Source organism: Ooceraea biroi, chromosome 4 (genome assembly GCF_003672135.1).
Source record: "Ooceraea biroi isolate clonal line C1 chromosome 4, Obir_v5.4, whole genome shotgun sequence".
NCBI lineage: Eukaryota > Metazoa > Arthropoda > Insecta > Hymenoptera > Formicidae > Ooceraea > Ooceraea biroi.
The window spans coordinates 628,562-647,570 of NC_039509.1; the positions used below are offsets into that span (position 1 = coordinate 628,562).

Below are 19,009 nucleotides of genomic sequence, written 5' to 3' on the forward strand. Positions count from 1 at the left end.
AAGTTCGTAACCCAGGTGCTTTGGAGGAAAATCGTGCAATTAAGACTAGTCTAATGATCCGAAAGGAGGCTTAAATGGAATTATCTAGTGATTAGCGACGGTTATTACGAGTGATTTAACTCTCATCTTTATGAATAGATGAATCGACTACGCGGAAAACGCATTACGTGCCGATTGGAATTAAGTGAACAAATGAAAAAATTTTCTCTCCCGAGCATCTGAATCGGATTCCGATTAATGTTTTACGCATCGACTATAATTCTTTTCGCGTAAATGGACATTTTATTAAATATCAGTCCGCAATCGTTAAATTTTCACGAATACCTCTAATGTATCATACATTTTTCAAGCTATATGATTTAAAAAAGCATCATCATGTGAAATAATATTCTCTGGTGACTGGAGAAGTCTAAAAATTGTGAGTGACTTATTGAATAACAAGCGAGGAAAAATAATTCGTCTCGCTATATAGCGATCACTCGCGTAATTAAGATCGTGTGCGTGAATAGAGTCGTGATTTGAGTGTGTACACAGGCCTCATTGGCCAATGACGATTGTAAAAGAACTTTAACTGGGAGGCAGATTGAATAAAAGATAATTCAATTGCTCCGATTAGACACTTCACGGAGTCTTCTGTTGGCAATGATGGTGTTGAAACTTGATTTCTTGTGCAGCGATTCCTGCACAAGAAAATGATCGAAGGGAAAGTAAAACTTGCAGCAGTCATAATCAGTAAGAGCTCTATGGCTCTCAAAATATAATAAATACTGTAAAAGTTAGGATATTAAATTTATTTGAAGATATTTGTAAGCACATTTGTTTTAATTATTTTTATTCATGTATCAATATATCGTTGAAAATTTATTTATATCCAGATAAATCATAAAATAATTTGTTTAACAGAATAATGCATCGAAAAGATATATGTATATCTATATTTCTTCAAGTGCATGCTCTAACATTACACATAAGGAAAGAGAGATTCATATCTCGGAGTTTTGTTGGAAACAAACTTATGTGGTCGAGTGGCGGCATAATTCCAACGAGAGCCACGTGGCGGAGAACAGTTGCGGTTAGTAATGATCGGCAAAGCTCGTTACTGGTGTTTAACTATCATTTAGACAGGATTAAAGATAATCCAGTCGGTGTTGTTGGAGATATAGCCAAAGCGCGAGTTACCACTTACGGTCGCCGCGCTAACTCCCGATTAAGGTCGATTTATTACCCAGTGTAGGGTGCCCCTCCTGAAAGAGAGGACCCGAACGGAGATAGAGGAAGATCGCTAAATATATCTTTAAGTAGGTTTATCGTGCGTAACCGTTATAATTCCCGGAAGTAAGGAACTCTCCATTGGAGAAAACAATTTATAAAAATAATCGATTGACATAAAAAATGAAAGCTAAACGGTTCTTTTGACGTAGTACACATCTTCTGTAGAAGCCAAATATAAAACAAACTAAACCATTTAACGAGTCCCTGAGGGAAATATCGCGCCGCAGTTTTAGAGAGGTCTTAGAGAATTTATCGCCGCTCGTGATGGCTCGGTCGTAAAATAATAAATCGCGAGACGACGTATGAATTTGTCAAATTTGCACAATTTGTCAAACTCGAAGCACAACGTGGATGATTCAGAATAGCGTTTCGCGTTTAAATCTTTCTCTCGAAAAGATGACATTTTTCCACATACATCGTATTACATAATCATCCGCAAAAACGTAGTAAAGTTATTGTGCGACGTAGCTTGCCGTGATACATTTCGGGACATGATATTTCCGTTTTATTCCATAAGTTCGCATTAATACGTGTTTTAAGCCCCTGTCTCGTGGGTGTCCGTGTGCAGCCGCATTTCCGATGAATAGTCCTCCCTTTGCGCGAGAGTTAAGCCGCTTTCAAAAGTACCACCATAGACGACTGCGAGCTGGCCTCAGGCGACGTCGAGGGAAAGACTTTGTCGGCCGACGGCGATAATGTCGGAGGTGGTAGACTATGGGTAAGGTCAAAGGCGAGCTCTGAAACCGTCTCCCCTTTTTACCTGAAGGACCGAAGGAGGAGACCGGGCATTGTTAGTAGCGACTTATGGAGAGAAGGAAAGCCCGACGCCCAAGTCGCGTCGCTGGCATGGTGAATTATCCCGTATCGACATTACGGTTCATTGTAATCGGCCGCGAGGTTATCGATTTTTCATTTATAAACCAGCAGAGAGAGAGAAGGACTTCTTTCCTGCACGACATCGTGCAAAAAAGGTCGAAGGCCAAAGGCGCATATTTTTAACGAAGTACGTGGGAGAACTTCGCGAGTGTGAAATCTACGGAAATGCAACTTGCGATCTCGTTCGCGACAAAAACCTGCATTGCTACTGCGAGAGAATGGCGCTCCACAAATCTGTAACGTTGCAAACAATTGTACAATAACCAAATTGTAATATCGTCAGCGGTATCGAACAGTACTCATAGTTGCTGTAAAATTAAAATTGGAATAATGAAATCAAAAATTGCATGTTTTGTATCAAAATAAAAAATACCGTAATTTTTGTTTTCAATAACTGTGGATGGGGATTACTTTTCGCGGAACGGAGATTATTTCGCTTTGAGTAACAGTTTTTAATTTACTCGCATAACTCCCATCTCCCTCCCACCTATCATGCTGCTTTTCCCGCTGGTCACGTAACTAACTGACTTCCAACAAAGACTGCAGACTGCACTGCCTCGGGCAATAATGTTAAAGCCGCCGCTCGGCTAAGTCAAAGGAATGTTCGAGCCCGTAGGTGAAGAGCGACTCGACTCCGAGGAGCATGCTCCCGATACTTTAACAAAGTCCTTCATGAAACTTCTAAAGAACGATATTAACAACGAACGGCATAAATAAATTCTTTTGAAGTCGCGGGGGTATCCCGTGATATTCAGGATTGACAAGAGATCATTAAATGGGATACTGATAAACGGATAAATGTAACCAGAGCGGAGTGAGGACCTCAGAGGGACGCATAAAATTAAATTGATATTGAAACTAGTTGATTTACGAGCGCCGAGTTAATTGAACATTCCTCTTTCCGTCCGCGTCATAAACGGCATTGTGTGTGATTCCGCAGTTCGGAGACGGGGAGTTGGCTAAATTATAATTGGAGTTAACTGATGCGGAGAGGTGTAAAACTGTATTCGTTATTTGGATAATATAAACTTTCTTTAATAGCCTTGCGCGCATCCACCTGCAGAAATAATTTTCATCATGCTGTATGCATGCAACTTCCATGCGACTAACTTAGTTTAAATACCACCGGTGTCTCTGTATCTATATATATTATACCATTCTCCTTCTCACTCTCTAATTTACAGACTCCGTATCTGTACCGGTCGCTGATATCTCTACTCCCAAAGCTCCGTGTGAGTTATACAATACATACAAGGTGACCGCAAAATTTGCGCTATAACTGAAAAAGAAATAATACCAAGAAAAGATTTATCGAATCTCTTGTCTTGTCGCGAGGAACGTTTTCTTTCTCAGTTGCGCGTCGCTTTTCAACTGTTTTAAAACGAGTAATTTTAAAAAGAACAATTTCAAAGAAAATTTTCGAGCATATTAATTTAAAACTTTATTTAATTTACTTCTAAGTAGTGAATTACGAATGAATTCTTTTTGCAGGCGTCATGATGATTTTTGATAATACTGAGAGAGTGCTCGACGTGACAAAGCTTGTAAAATATCGCGACATTGCGAGCAATCGCGTGTGAAAGCACGTCTAGCTTGCCAGATAGAGGTACTTTTTAGAGCGATAGGGCTCGTCTTAGCCTAATACTCGACTGCGATATCCACTTCCCCGCCTTTTCAAGCCGAGGAGACGCTCTCGCGGTGCTCTGGCAATCTCGATTTGGCAGATCGGGGGATTAATTAATCAGACGACGCCGCCTGGCTGATAAATGATTCTTCCCGGGATCGATAAAATCAACGAAAGGGCTTCGTGCGATGTTCCTCGATATTTCTTTAAGCAAAAATAACGCTGGTTGACAAACTCGTTATCTCCCATCGTTTTAGCGCATCTACTTCCGAAGAGCGGGGCGAAGGCGAAGTGAATTACGTAATTTATTTGCCATTTATCATCTAATGAATTAAGACTCCCGCGAGAACTGACGAGGGTGCTGGAAGCGGGATTATTACTGCAATCGATCCGACTATATTACTTCGCGTCAAACTCCCTCGCGCACTTCGCATCAGTTTCCGGAAGTCGATTAATGCAGTTTGGACGCGCAATTTGATTAATGAATAATTGCGCAGCGTGATCCGTAGCTCTAAAAAGAACAGCAAAGGTAAAAGTTGCGACGCAATTGCTTTTAAATGGCGTATCCTGTATGTGACGCAGTGTGCAGTCCGACGAAGTGAAATGAATTAACTTGTTCGGTCGAACAGGCTTCATTGATAAAACCTGCGGTATTGAATAATCGAACGAGTTTATTTCCTGCGACTTTCCGTGTCGACGTCGCGGCAAGAATTATTACGGGCGACGAACGTTGATATACGAGCAGGACTTACCACGAGGAGGACACATCGATTTTCAGAAGTTACCCCGCCGCATCCGAGCCAGCTACCGATGACAGCCAGTACACCTGCGACGATCAAGGCGTAGGCCAAAGTGGGATACGTCGAGGTGGACATCAGGGACACGTAGCTGTGCTTCGCCACTACTGTCCAGATACCGATGCCACCCACCACCAGTCCGGACAGCTGCAACATGAGAAATCTTCGAGTTAATCTTACGAGGGGATGAAACGTGTCACGAAACATCCGCCGTAATATTTCGCGACGTAAACGTGCACGATAGCGACGAAACGCGATCACACGAACGAATTTAGCTTATCGATCCCCGCGTTTCACCTTTGCTGGCACAAATAATTAAAAGCAGCAGAATCTCTTTTAGTAACTATGTATTTTTAACGGAAGGATCTATTCTGGCACCCGCTGAAATAAAAATTTTTATCGTCGCCGATATGGGAGAGACTGAATAAACTTTTCCGCCGGACGGAACTTTGCTCCTTGCCGGAAATGAATTCTTGTTCTTTAGAAGTTGGCAAACTGAGGCCGGATCCTGTGAGGAGAATTCAGTGAGGAAAACTCGAGACCACTTATATTAATCCCGCCGACGTGTGTCGTCGACGAAAATCTCATCATCCGTGTAATCGATACGGCCGATCATCGGACGGACATAATAACCGGAGCGTGTGGTTGTCTGCGTCCGCGGGAACTTCCGATAGAATCGGACCACGGACAGTGCGTTTTATTCAATTTCATACGTGCCCGCACCGGTTCCACCGCGGGCGTAAAGTCGGTTCGATGACTGGTCGGATATCGTCGCCGCCCACGACAGCTGGCACGAGAGAGCATGAATAACGGATATCGGCCCGATAACTGCACGCACCGTTGCATGTGTGCATTGCGTATATAGGGTGCTCGGTAATTAGCACCGTTCAATAAGCAACGCCCATGCTGCTGCAGAGTGACGTTCACAGAGAGACTCAAGACACCGTTTTAATCTCCATATTTAATTGCAAATCAAGATTTCAAATCGTCATCTTAAAGTTCAGGCTCGATCTAAGAGAGAAGACCAGAATGATCAGGAAAGAAGCATTGGAAGAATTATTTTTAAAGTTTCTTCATCTCTCCTCAGGTATCCATGCAGAATGGAGTGTCTTCGGAGTTGGTTTCGTTTCTCTCTCGATCGACAGGTGCAGATTTCTCGCATAACGTTCTGTTCACCCCGTGAGCGCGTAATGGACGTGTTGTCCTCAAACGTCATGGATCGCGTCGGTTAAACGCCGTGTCCCGCCGCGATTTCCCCGCCGGTCTTTTTGCTCCCCGTGCCTCGAACCTCGTTTTTCTTGCGGCACGGTATTTTTTCCCGCCCGTCTCGCTCCCCGTGACACACCGAGCGCAGATATCTCCCGCGGGAGAACAGTCGAAGGTATTCCGGGATATACGAGCCACACCGACGTAAATATCGGTCGACACGCGCGATATTTACGGTATCGGGGGAATGCGCTGTGCACGCGGAAGTGCACTCTGTCCCGGGAAACAATGAGCAAGTTACGGGCCGCTCGTACGCCCCGCAAATGGCGCAAATGTGCGATTTTATAATTACGTGTTGCATCCCTCGGATAATCGTTATTACCCGGCAGAAGAGGCGATCTCCATGGTAATGCCGAGGTGTCGGCGGAAATAAATGGATATTGCTTGAATGGCGCGATAATTCCTGTTTAATTAAAACTCATTGATCTTGTTTGGTCATTGATTGACTCGCTGGAACTTTTAATCTCGCTGGGAGACTCGAGAAAAAATTATATTCGAAACAATTTGCGTGATATGTATCGTAGAAATTATTACGTCAAGGCGAAAATTAATTATCGTGTGATATTAGTAGAGAGGTTATTATCGAATATAAAATTTATCTCAGAATCAGAAAGCTCGTGCAGTTAACGTTTTTCACCAAATGCTGCAGTGATAATAATTCGTAATGCTGCAGCCGTTTTAATCACGATTAAAAGTTTCGTGCAAATTTCGTTTGCAAGTAACTATGAAAAGTCGACGCTGGAAAAGTATGTGAGATGCAAAGTGATATTTACAAACCAGGTGAATATCGAGTTTGCCATGCGGTATTTACGATATTGAGGAATGCGGCACGTGAGTGGGCGCGTGTTCATCGTTGTTCAACGTGGAGGCTCAAATTATGAGAGGGAACTTGTGGCACGCGTAAATGCGCGTGTAACAGACGACGTTATAACGGCGCGTTACGATAAATTTGCCTTATGGCACGCTGTTACCAGTCGGGGAATAAAAAGGCCGCAATTTCGCTCGCAGTTTCCGGGGAATGCCGCGCCACCGCAAAGTATCGATCCAACGTCGCAGGTAATCACAGAGAACCGCTCGTAAACAGAAAATAATTGATCACCCGCGCCTAATTAGACGGCATTACCGTGCGATCATTCATGCGAGAAGAAATCACTTTCGGAGACGGAACAGATGCGCGGCTCGTCGCTCGCGTGACCGTTGTAAGAACACCGGTTCGACAAAAAAAAACAGCTGGTATCACCCGTCGTGTAACAATACGCATTATGATACGTCATAAAACCGGCCAGGTAGTAATATTTTATACGACGGAGTTTATGTCATTTCGCGCGCGACTTTCTCGCGCCAAATCATACGCGACAATTTTACTCCGGTATCGCGGCCCGCGTAGCATCACGTTACACCGTTTCCCGGAGACTGTTCCTGCGTATAAATAACAAATGGCCCGATGTATCCGCGCGGACCGTAATGCATCCATTAAAGATCCAGAGTCAACGGCGACGTGGCCGGGCAATATTCCAATCGGTCACCGCGCTCGCGTCTCGAGGCAGCGCGTGCACACGTACGTACATCGGAGGAACTCGATTCGATCCCGTGCGGATAGCTTATGGGGCCATCCGCGGCAGCGAGCCGCAATTTATTATTTTATCATTGTCCCGATGGCACAAGCGAAGCCGCCGCGCGCACGTACGACCCTCCCGGTGTGCGCCAGATCGAGCATGTATCGTAAATCGTATGTATCGCGCCGATATTCTTCGCGTCTACGTGCTCGTATTTCCGATCACCGCGCCATATCCCTGTGTCCGCTCTGACCGAGAAATAAAGCGAGAAAACGGAACGCCGCGACGAAATTGCAGCGCGAAACTTGGAGTCTCGGCGAGACGTCTCTCCTCCGATCGCTCTCGCCGCAGCGTCGCGACGCGTCGACCGCGCGATCCCGCTCGCATCGGGAATGGTTTTACATAATTGATCCACAACGGCGAGGGAGTCGTGGCATGAATTAAGCATGAATTACGCGGTCTCCGTGAAATACGCAATGGGAAAATGCGCCAGAGTTTAAATTTGCGGTGGCGGTGGCGGTGGCGGTTGTCGAACGGCATAAACTCATGACGGCGTTTGCAAAATATTTTTGTGATGCAATGTTCGTTTTCTGACACGTAATAAATGGCAGATAAATAAAAGAAACATTTTTCACGTAAATTTTTACACCTCTGTGGAACACTCTTGGTGCAACCTTGTTTCTTTCATTGTTCGCGGTACGTTGTTCGAGTATGCTTCAGTAAGCGATCGCTTATGTACTTATGCATATAGTGCAACCGCCGCGCGAACTGCATCCAATGTAACGAGACAGCTGGTGAACCGAACGTGCCGGCCAATGCAAGCGCGCGATCAGCTCCGAGTTAAACTACGTTGCAACTTGGGCCAGTGTTATGCTAATCCGTTCACGTACCCGTTAAATTTCGCCGGGTAACGCGATGCGCGAACACGGTGCGGAAAACGAGACGGAAGTGACGAAATTAAAAATCATACATCACGCAGCTGAATAAACATCGTGGAAATTATTGTCGGCTCGCGTGAATTATGATGCAACGCGAACGCGATGAAATATCCTCGTTGCAAGAAACGATTTAATTTCTTTATAGTGCATTGAGTCTGGTCGACGTATTTTTTTGTTTTTCTACAGAAAGCGTTTAATTAACATTCACGCGATTAACATTCGCGCTTAATTAACATTCACGCGATTTCGTGAAAAACGCTGAAAAAAGGGACGCAACGTTGTTTAAGTACTAATTAAATGCATTTTGCGCCAGGAGTTTCCACCTATTTGTTACTTTTTACCACCGCGACGTTTAAAAGAGGGAAAAAGAGCGGACGAATGAGAGATATACATTAAACCGTCCGTGTGCTTATACAACTTTAATTCCGCCCACTGATCGTGCGCGACGAGGCGTTTACGATCTCTACTAGATCGTAACTTTCAACGAGTCGTCTATCGAAAACACGCGCGCCGTGACAGCCACGGAAATCTCGTTCGGACTGGTTTTCTGGTATTCTCAAAGGGACATAAGAGCGGCTTCTCCCCTCGGTCGACGCCCGTCCTCTCATCTCATTTTATTTTATTTTTTATCTCCTTTCCCGGATGATCGACCGCGGCTTATCTCTCCTCCGCGTCCGCCCAGTCCTCCTCCACCTCCTCCTCATCGTTACCAATCTACGGGGCAAATAAAGTCCTTAAGATGTAACGGTGTTTAGTCCCTTTTTATTGCATTCCCCGATATAATTCTTTGTGGACCATTCCGGATGTGGAAAGCCGGCGGGCACGATCTCCCGAAAGAAATTCCGTATCGATACAACAGCGAACAAACGGTCGGGAGACACAGTATAAAGCACAGAGTGAAAAGCGGCGACGGCGGTATTCCCCGCGATCCGACTTTTTCCACTTTATTCCACCGCGCCCCCGGATCTCTCACAGATCTATCGCCGGAATTGGAAGCATCTGTTTCCCGGACCCGAGAGTTACTCGAGGGTTACCCTCTCATTCGAGAGCAGAATAAATGCTCGCTCCGTTAGAATGGAGAATCGGGCGGAATGAAGGCGAAGTGGAATTAAAGGCAACGCGATACTTCGAATTTGTACTTTCTTCTTCTCTCTCTCTCTCTCTTCCTCTCTCGCTCTTCCTTTCTGCTGCGCCTTTCTCTCTCCGTTCCTCTCTGTGCGCGCAATCTCCTCCTAATAAAAATTCACCTCGTTGCTCCGGCTTCTCCGTTAAGAGAGGAAAAAAATGCAGTCGTCGTGCAATTACCGTCGCGCAATAATTGCGTTGGGGAAGCGCGATTCAGGATACATGGTATCCTACAGGACGCGCGAGGGAAACGGTATAATGTAACGGCGAAAAGGGCAGAATCACGTAAGGAGTCAACAAAACTGCACAACGTCTCTCGTCGAGCGTTTTGGTGCCAGCCGAACGAAATTCCAGACGCCTTGAAACGACGTTCTGCATTCCTGGGGATAAGTATTTCGTCCGGGTTTCCTCCGCAGAACTTCGATCGCAAATACCTGACATTCTTTACATAATTAAATTATCCCCGCCTCCATAAAACGAGCGTTTATTCGATGCCGTTAAGATTTGAGTACCCTTGAGACCTACAACGTCGATGTTGACGACTCGTTGAATCTCCACGTAATCGACGTGATTCTGGAACGCTTAGATGACTAAAAGAAGTAAAAATTTCGAATACGAGTCACTCATATTTTATTCTCTATCTTTTTTTTCGTTTGGATCCAGAAAGATGAAAAAATAAAAAATAGTTCGAGAGTTGCCAATGTGAAACTACATCTCAATTTAAAAATAATAAAGGAAGAAAATCGATTTGAAGAACAATGTTTATTCACGGGGTTATAATCAGAATTAATGACACATTATTTATAGCGAATAACGCGAAGTTAATTAAAAGAGGATCACATCGACCGCGCTCAGCGCCGTCAGTCTACCGCGGCAAAAAGTAACCGTACAATGGCGCAATTAGAGAGTCATTAGAAAGATAATTCGCGAGAAAAAAATCGAGGTAGAAATTTCGCAAGAATCGAGGAAATTATGTAGAGATTATCTTAATTATGTTTTATTTGACCGAATTCTAGAAAGAGAGAGAAAGGGAGTTCATTTCGTTAACTTCAAAGTACTATTTATCTTTCAATAATGTTCTGAAAATAATCTTATCATTTTTAATTTAATCTTAACAAGTTTACAGTCATGATACTGAATTTTTCATGTCTCATTTCGGCAGCGATCCGGCAAAGCTATTTTGTGGGACATGCCAGCTTGCCAAATGCATTCGGGCGCCAGAAATCAATCTTTTTTTCCTATCGATGCTGGCGCCGACCAGCATTTTTATTACATTAGACATCAGGATTTCAATATCTCGACGATGTACGACCGGACGACGAGGAAATAAATTTTTGCGCGCAGTACCGTTGGCTATGCAGTACGTGAGAGCCATCCCATTACCGGGACCAGCATCCGAAATCTGTGCCGGACAACGCGTATTCGCCGTGTAAAGTCCAGTCGCGCCTGTTTACGCCGGATATACTCGTTTCCATTTTAATTGCACCGACAACATTTTGCGATGCGCTTCCGGCGATTTCATTCGCCATACCGGTATTGGGAAACTGTGCTATTGTTTTACCATTCCCCTCTGGCGTCTAAAATTTGCGAGGTCGCGAAATTGTCTCGTCCGGCTCTTTCTCTTTTCTCGTACATATTAATTCGCGCGTGAAGTTGCAAAATATTTGCATGGTATCGTGTGTTTCGTGTGTGTGTGGTACCACGATATTATTTATAGCGGGTAATTTGATCAAGATTTCTGGGAAAACCTGTTGTTTATGATTTATTCGATGGTATGTGAGCAATCGTTTCCATGCTTCTCGACTGAAATTCGACACAACGAGATTCGCAGAATTCTATGAAACACGAACCAAAAAGACATCCCAATGCAATAGCATCATGTCTAATAACAGAACGCGTACCAAAGTAGAATTCGCGCGAGCAAACAAAAATGTACCGCTGCTTCTCCCTTATTTCGGTGGAAGAAGCGTTTGTACACGGCCGTAGTTTAGTTTATCGCTCCGTATTGTGTTTCGTCTTGTCTACTACAGATACCTGCAAACGTGGTTATCTATCTACATTTCGTTGCGGTATACTGCTTGGTGTACTGCTATGACTGACATAATCAGGTTCGGAATATGCACTTACGTAATTCCGGCCGCTCCGCTTGGAGTTGCGTATCTGCTCGAAGTATGTCGGGGTTGCGTCTAATTTTAGGTTTCGCTTGCAGCCTCAAAACTACGCGTCTGGACCTGTGCAGGCGCACGCGAATTTCGCACGACATCCGGCTTTGCGCTCGCTCGAATGAGGTTTGTGTGAATAAAATTCCCGTATTTATCTCTTCCATTTATATCTCCCTAGTCGCATCTTCCGAGCGGTTGATCATGCAACTTGAGTTTGCCAATCCCTCTCCGTTCGCGGAACGCATAAGTAATCGGCGCACGCGAGTCTGTTATAATATTATATGTGCTGTCACGTGTTTCTTCAGTGAGTTCCAGGCGCATGTACGTCTTCGCGGATATTTCCCGACATTTTCCTCGATAATTCTCGTAAACTTCCGTGGTCCTCTCTGTCTCGCGTTCTCCGTCTTTCCTGAGGCTTTATGCGGGCGCATAAACACTGCCGTGAATTCATAAGTATGCATTACGATCCGGAATGATTACGTACGACACGGTAATACCCCAGCACAACCTTATTCAAAAATACAGCCCGGATGCTGCCGTCGCGCGAGATATCATCTGCCGTGTGCACTTTCTTCCAGCTTCTCCCGTCCTCTTTACGACCCAACGATGGCATTGCGGGTGCGCAGTTGTATCTTATATGTGTGTGTATATATGCATGTGCGTGTGTACCCGGCAACCGAGCTTTGCATGATTTACGGCAAACGAGTTAAGAGTGCTGCCGCCGCCGCCACCGCGTAATGATAAACATTTTCGACGTTGCGTGCACAAGTTGCAGACTCTGCGATTCTCAGACCACGAGAGTGCCTAAGCGCGCCGCATGTAATTTAATAGAATCGTTTACGAGGAGAACTTTATGATAATCGAAGTCCTGAGGCCGCATTGGACATCAGACAGACGGACGCGCATTTTCACGCCTCGTCTTCGTCTCTTTGAGAAATCGTCAAATTATTTTCGTCCGTCCTTTCTCTCGCCGCTTCTTCTTTCTAATCTTCGCAAATGCTCGAAACTAGCGCACGACATCCTTTGTTCAAGAGCAGGTCTCTCACGCTAAATGCGAGACGCGAAGCAGCGACAGCTGCGTCGAGCGCTAAATATACTGAGAGAAAACGAGCTATTATCTTTATTAGATGCTTTCTAAAGTAAATTGGCGGCCGATTGCTACCGCGGTACGGATGCGATCGAAAGTTTCTAATGCTCGGCGCATTATTCCGGTGCGAAACCGAGGGAAAAATGGTCCGTCGTGGCGGAAGTACGAGTGCTCGCGCGAGTGCTCCCGCGAGTGCTCGTTCCGTGCGAGTCGAGCACAGTCGATACACTCGCGGAATATACTTACTCGCCACCCAAGTCGTCTCGTGTTTGCACCCGTACATTAATATCATTTTGTGTTAAACGCATTTAATTCGATTTAACGGCGAACATCGCGTGGGAACATAAAGTACGGCTGCGGCGTTGAGCGGAAACGGCAGTTTCCGTGTGTACTTTCCTCCTCTCCCTGCATCTGTTCCCGTATTTTAAGCTACTTTACTTCGCGGGCCGGCTTTTATCGCACAAAGGATCTATTGATCTACCGTGAGCCGATAGCCGTCTCCGATTAAAACTCGGCTTGTAATAGCGGCCGATAAATTTCGCTTCGGCAACAACGACGGCATTTAATCGGCCGCGGCGCGTAGAGCTGCATCTCTCGATCGAGGAAGCTTGCTCGTAACGTACGTATGTCGATGCCGAGGCGAAGGTAAGATATCCATTAGCATAAGGCTCGGAGAAGATCTCCGGTCGAAGATAGCCAGCCCCCCTTATTTATATAGTCAGGACCAATCAGCCGTTCTTAGGCGTCCTGAACGCGCAACTCTGATAAAAGCCAGACCCTGTGTCTGATACTGAACGAGCGTTGGGTCATTTATAACGCCAACTATCATTAAATGCACCACCTCAAACAGAAAACATGGGAACGATGATTTACAATTATCGCGTTGTAATTCGATCGAATGATATTTTCGATAAATATGCTATGAGAAAAAATAAAGGGGAGATGACGAAGGAAGATTGCATGTTAAAGGAAATGTAATGGGATGCGTGAAGCAGCAGAGAGGAATAGAGAAAAAGGCCGAGAGAACAACACCGGAATATATACGTTAATAATTATTACGATGATAACGAGATTATTTCTTTATTATGTAATATGCATGACAACAGTAAATTAAATAATAATCCATCACTGGACAGGAGAAGTGAAAATTAATGTTGTCGTCACGCGCATCAATAATCCGCGCTTGCGTTCAGATTATTTAGAGATATATCGGGTCCCGTGAAAGTACAATTTATCAATTTATTATTCTCCCAGCTACCCCCTCTCTCTCCGCCTTCGCCTCCGATAGTCGATCCAGAAATGTCATTTCATGGCGCATTGGATTATTATTCCGCGATGGCGAGCGTGAAACTGGCCTTAAGCCGTCGGAATATTCCAAGATCCAATCTCGTGGAGGCACGTAAATCCTCGTGAGGAAACCCGGAGGTGAACCCGTTGTATCCCGGGGCGAAATTAGAATAATTACACGTATATTCTAGCTCGCTTCACCGTCGTCTGCTTCTTGGCCGACTTTAAGGAGAACGCGCGCATCGCATCCCTCCACTCTTTCGGGAGTATTTAGCGCCGAGTTGCATTCCCAGCGTTCCGCACAATGATATGCAACTGGAGAAATCCAGTTGATCCCCTTTTCCACCCGTTTCTGGACGCTATCCTAGTTTCGCAGCATGAAAAGATTACTCGCATCTGCAAAAAATTAATTCGCGCCAACTCGGCGCGAGTTTTATCAACTGATACCTAACACTGACGTTTTAACGTTCATTCACAGTAAATTCGTTAAATCTGATTGCCAATTTCCACGCCGCGCAATTAGTCCATCAATGATTCGGGGAATTTATACCGGAGAATATTTTACGAGAATATTAATCGAAAAATGTTCATCATTGTTGCTACTTCGAATGTTCTGAAACATTTCGGAAAAATATTCGAGAAATTTTCGAGTGACTCCATTCTGTCACGTTCTCGTTCTCCAGAGCAATTTTCGTCATCAATTTTCGTCACCACGAGTGTCTCTTTCACGCGTATCGCGTTTAATCAAAAGAGTCAATGTCCGTGCAGGTGGATGGACGGACGGACGGATTGAATGATCTCGTGTCTGAGCCTCGACGTTATTCGTCGCACGTTACAGGACGCGACGTTTGGTAATTAAGCGAAATGCCTGCGGGACGTGAAATAATTCAGCACACGATTCCTCCGCGTGAAAGGGATTTCGGTCGGCGCTCCATGTTCGCAATCGTTCCCGCCAGCACGTCGATCGCATTCTATCGAATGCGTCGAGCGCGTCGGCATGTGCGTTGCGTTGCATTGCGTTGCATTGCGTGCGTGCAAACGCAATGAAACCCAAGTACGGAAATCCTGAGGGATCGCATCGTCAGGATGCGTCGACTGTCTCGCGCCAACCGCACGCGACGCGACAGTCGAATCGCGAATATAATTAATGATCAAAGTGCCTGCAACGTGATTCATTCACGATGAGAGGGAGAAGATACAAAGTTTAGCAAGCAACTGCGAGCGATCCATTGATTTCATTCGCTTGAAAGTGTTGCTCTTAAGAGAGCATCTTTCCGTTGGTGCTTACAATGGTCTCTGAACGTTATTATTATTATTATTATTTTGTTGATGGAAAAGCAACCTTTTCGTACTGCGAGGTGCACGTGAACACAGACGCATCGCGTAAGAAAATGAAATGAAAATGACTCTTTTGTACGAAATGAGTAAAATGGTAATGTTACGTCGGTAGAGTTAACGAATTCGTGAACGCGTAATTGCAACGTCTGTTCCGCGTTGTATCGGAAGACGTAAAAGTTTTTCGCAGATAAACTTTCTGCTAAACTTTCGCGTAATATAATTAATTGCGCGCTGTAACTCTTCAGTTGAATTATTATAAATAGTTTCTGAATGAAAATTTGTATTGGTGACAAAAATTAATAACTTCGTAATATGGTTGAAGAAGTGAAAAATAATCGGAAATTATTAATGACTACAATAACACATCAGATATTATTATTTAATGTAGCGTAAAGAGAGCCGCCTCTCTCATTTCATCTAAACACTGTCAATAAAATTAGAGCGCAATATTAAGAACACGAGTAAGAGAAATTGCGACAACAGAATCAAGCGAAACGCTTCATTTGAGCACCGAAAGTACTTATTAGTCAGTAATTAGCGACTCTGTCGGCGATATAGTTAATTATTACAATTAAGCTGTTCTGAGAGTATCCCAATTCCCCGCGGAAACTTGCTCGTGCATGTACGGAACTATTGCATTATTACTCACGCCTGGATTTAGCGCAGTCTCGCACAAATTCAAATTGCGAATGAAACATTGCACCTCCAAGAGCGTTTGCAAAAACTGCTGGTAAGCAGTAGGCAAGTAAAACGAGATTACGGAACGCGCAGGAATTTATCGTGAAATGTGTACCACAGCGTAAAATTATTTTATTAAGAATGTGCAAACGCAAACTTCACCGAAGGCGCGGATTTACGCGAGTGTCTTTCTTATATCTCGTTAAAACTTTATCAGGAAAAACTTTAAGCTCTAAGCTGTATCTTATTTAAGTCTAACAGACTTTTCGACTTTCCTTGATTAATTAGATCAATCCTCACTCTTTTATCAACCGATATACGGTCAAGAGCAAGAGGAAAAGAGAGAGAAGGAACAGCTGGTCATTTTTCTTGAGTAATGTAATCACTTAATGGAATGAAGTAGCAGTAATTACTTTATTATCTCTTCATATTTCCAAGAAGCTATTATATTTCCAAGAAGAAAACTTCCGCGGAAAGTCGACGCATTTTCTTCGCACGGTCAACAAAAATTCAAATAATATTACGTTGAAAATACTTTAACGTGCACACGAAATTAACTTAATCAAGACGCGTAGTATTGAAATTCTTCCTCTTCGGTGCACGATCGCTGACGTTAACAAAATAATTACTTCAAGAAACCTCAAATAATTAGTTTAGCGAGTATATATTAAACTAATTTCAACGTACCAACATAATTATGGCCAATTTGTGCAGCATCTGCCCGGAGAAGAAATTTACGTCCTCGTCAAGTAGATCTTTTGCAAATGTGTCTGATTGTAACCGCGTCATTAAAGTGAAATGAAACCGCTCTTCGGTTTGCTCAAAGTACCTGCTCCAAGTTACAGTTCCAACAATTACGTACTTACATTAATGTCTTGCCTCATCGCTAAGGCGACGGTAACATTGAATTCACTGACTTTAGTCTAACAGATTCCACTTCTCTGAATGCGATCAATGAGCGTAAACGCACGTGTTAAGCGATCGGCATTGTTGCACCAGCATTGTTCGGAGCTGGTTATTGTTACATTATGTCCGCATTATTGAACCTTATTACGCGCAGACGTTTAAAGCCATGCATTCAGTGCGACTTATGTCACTGCACAAACGCAGCTCAAATGCGAGGAATGCATTTCATGTAATAAAAAAAAGACAAGGATATATAAAGTATTTCGAAACTTTTGAAAAAGTTAATTGCATTTATTGTCACTTTACGTATTATTCTTATCGAGGGAAGCAAAGTTGTTAGATATTAAAAGCAGAGTTACTTCGTCTCAGATCGGAGCGTGTCTTTTCTTCCCTTTCGCGAAGCCACGCAGCGCGAAACTCGCGCGTATTACTTTTAATTACATGATAATGATCTTCATTAAAAGTTTTGGCGTTCCGGTGATCAAGATTCGTCGGTGCGTATCGTCACGGCGCGGGAAGGAAAGTGATCTCGGCGAATAGGGATGCCGAGAGAAAAAGAAAGCGACGGTATATTGGATCGCAATCTCGTCGATCAAGATTCTTGTTGATTTAATCAGGGAATCGGTCGTCCACCGGCATCACGCTTTTTAACGAGGTGCCGACGTGCAGGACCGAAATTATAAAGCCTGTATGTTGGCGGACTATACATCGATTTTCCCCTATTCTTTTTTTTATCCTATCATCCTTTTTTTCTCGCGTCTCCGCCTTTAAAACGCTCTGTCGTCTCTGTCGCCCTTCGTCGCTCGCGCTTATATTCCAGGCAACGTACAAGGTGTCTGCACTTTACGACGAGGACTTTATTAGCATTTTACGGCATGTATCACCGCGCGAGAGTCGATGTAGGTGCCCTACCTTTTTGTAATATCGAGAATGGAAGGGTGAGAACAAGTGGCGGCAGGAGAGAAAAGAGGATCGCTTGCTACGGAGCAGAGGTGTCGAGTTTTTCGAAAAATAAGACTACCTTCTCTCGTAAAGCCAGAGAACAAGCGAGCGGGCGAGCGTCTCGTGTGCTGCACAATAATCCTACAGTGATCCGGAGCTGCGTACTTTTTGGAGCACACGCCATTCCGTGGAACATTGTTTACTTTCCACCAAAGCGATCACTGTTCAATCATTATAAAAATCTAATAATTTGCGACTTGCGTAATAGGATTATCCGCGTATTAGAACGTGAAGCCTCTCTTTCCATTGAAAGAGACAGAGAGAGAGAAAGAAAGAGAATGCCTCCCGTTCATTTGACGCAATATCTATTCTTTCCTTCAATTATTCGCTCCCCGCATGCGGTTCAAGATTATTTCTCGTTATACTTCTCGTCGATTTATTTCTATCGGTTTCCTTTGCGCGCCGCACACGCGATAGAGTTCCTTTACAAGAGCGTGCACGAGATCAAAGAAACGCCCCGTTCGCTAGTTCGGCGAGTTCTCGCGACGCGGCTCATTTGCGCGGCGATTCGTTCCGCCTGTTAATTTCATCCGCGCTGAAAGCACGCGGGGAGTCGCGATAACAATTAAAGGCAGATAACCGCGCTGCTGGTCAGCACGTCGGTGATTGCAAAAGCTCGCCGGATATCCGGCGAGGCGATGACCGAGGGAACGGCCCGTCTTTACGTTAAACGCACCCTGCGACAACGAGTAATCCTCCCGTCGCTTTAATCCCCCGTAAATTGTGCAAACGGAAGCGAGATGAGAATAATTGCCGGACAATGCCGCGCTTTTTTCGCCTTATTTCAGCTTCGATCGCCTCGGTGTTCACGAGCGGAGCACTGCATGGAACGTCCGTATTATCGTATTTCCTTGTGTGAGAGCGAAAGGCCGAGACGTTTTTCTTAATTGTTGCTACCTTTTTGAGTAACATTAGTGCAGGCATATATTACAAAGGATTCGCTTGATATATCAAGTTATCAAGTATCAAGGGTCTCATGTACGTAAAAGTAAAAGGATATCCAATTTGTTCCGAAGGACTCTTACATTGAAGCTTGACGTACTCCATAATGACCCTCGCAAGAGAATCGCGTATGTGCTCTATGAAAATTTTACA

At 44.4% G+C, this 19,009-nt stretch overlaps 1 protein-coding gene across 2 annotated transcripts in view; it reads right to left on the reverse strand.

Moving 5' to 3' along the window:
- LOC105283599 (CD151 antigen) overlaps positions 1-19,009 on the reverse strand; it is an 89,441-nt gene that overhangs the window by 14,124 nt on the left and 56,308 nt on the right. For both annotated transcript variants that reach the window (XM_011346492.3, XM_011346493.3), the window contains exon 4: positions 4,525-4,716. In XM_011346492.3, coding sequence (XP_011344794.2) covers positions 4,525-4,716 — 192 coding nt within the window. The remainder of the gene's footprint in view (positions 1-4,524; positions 4,717-19,009) is intronic.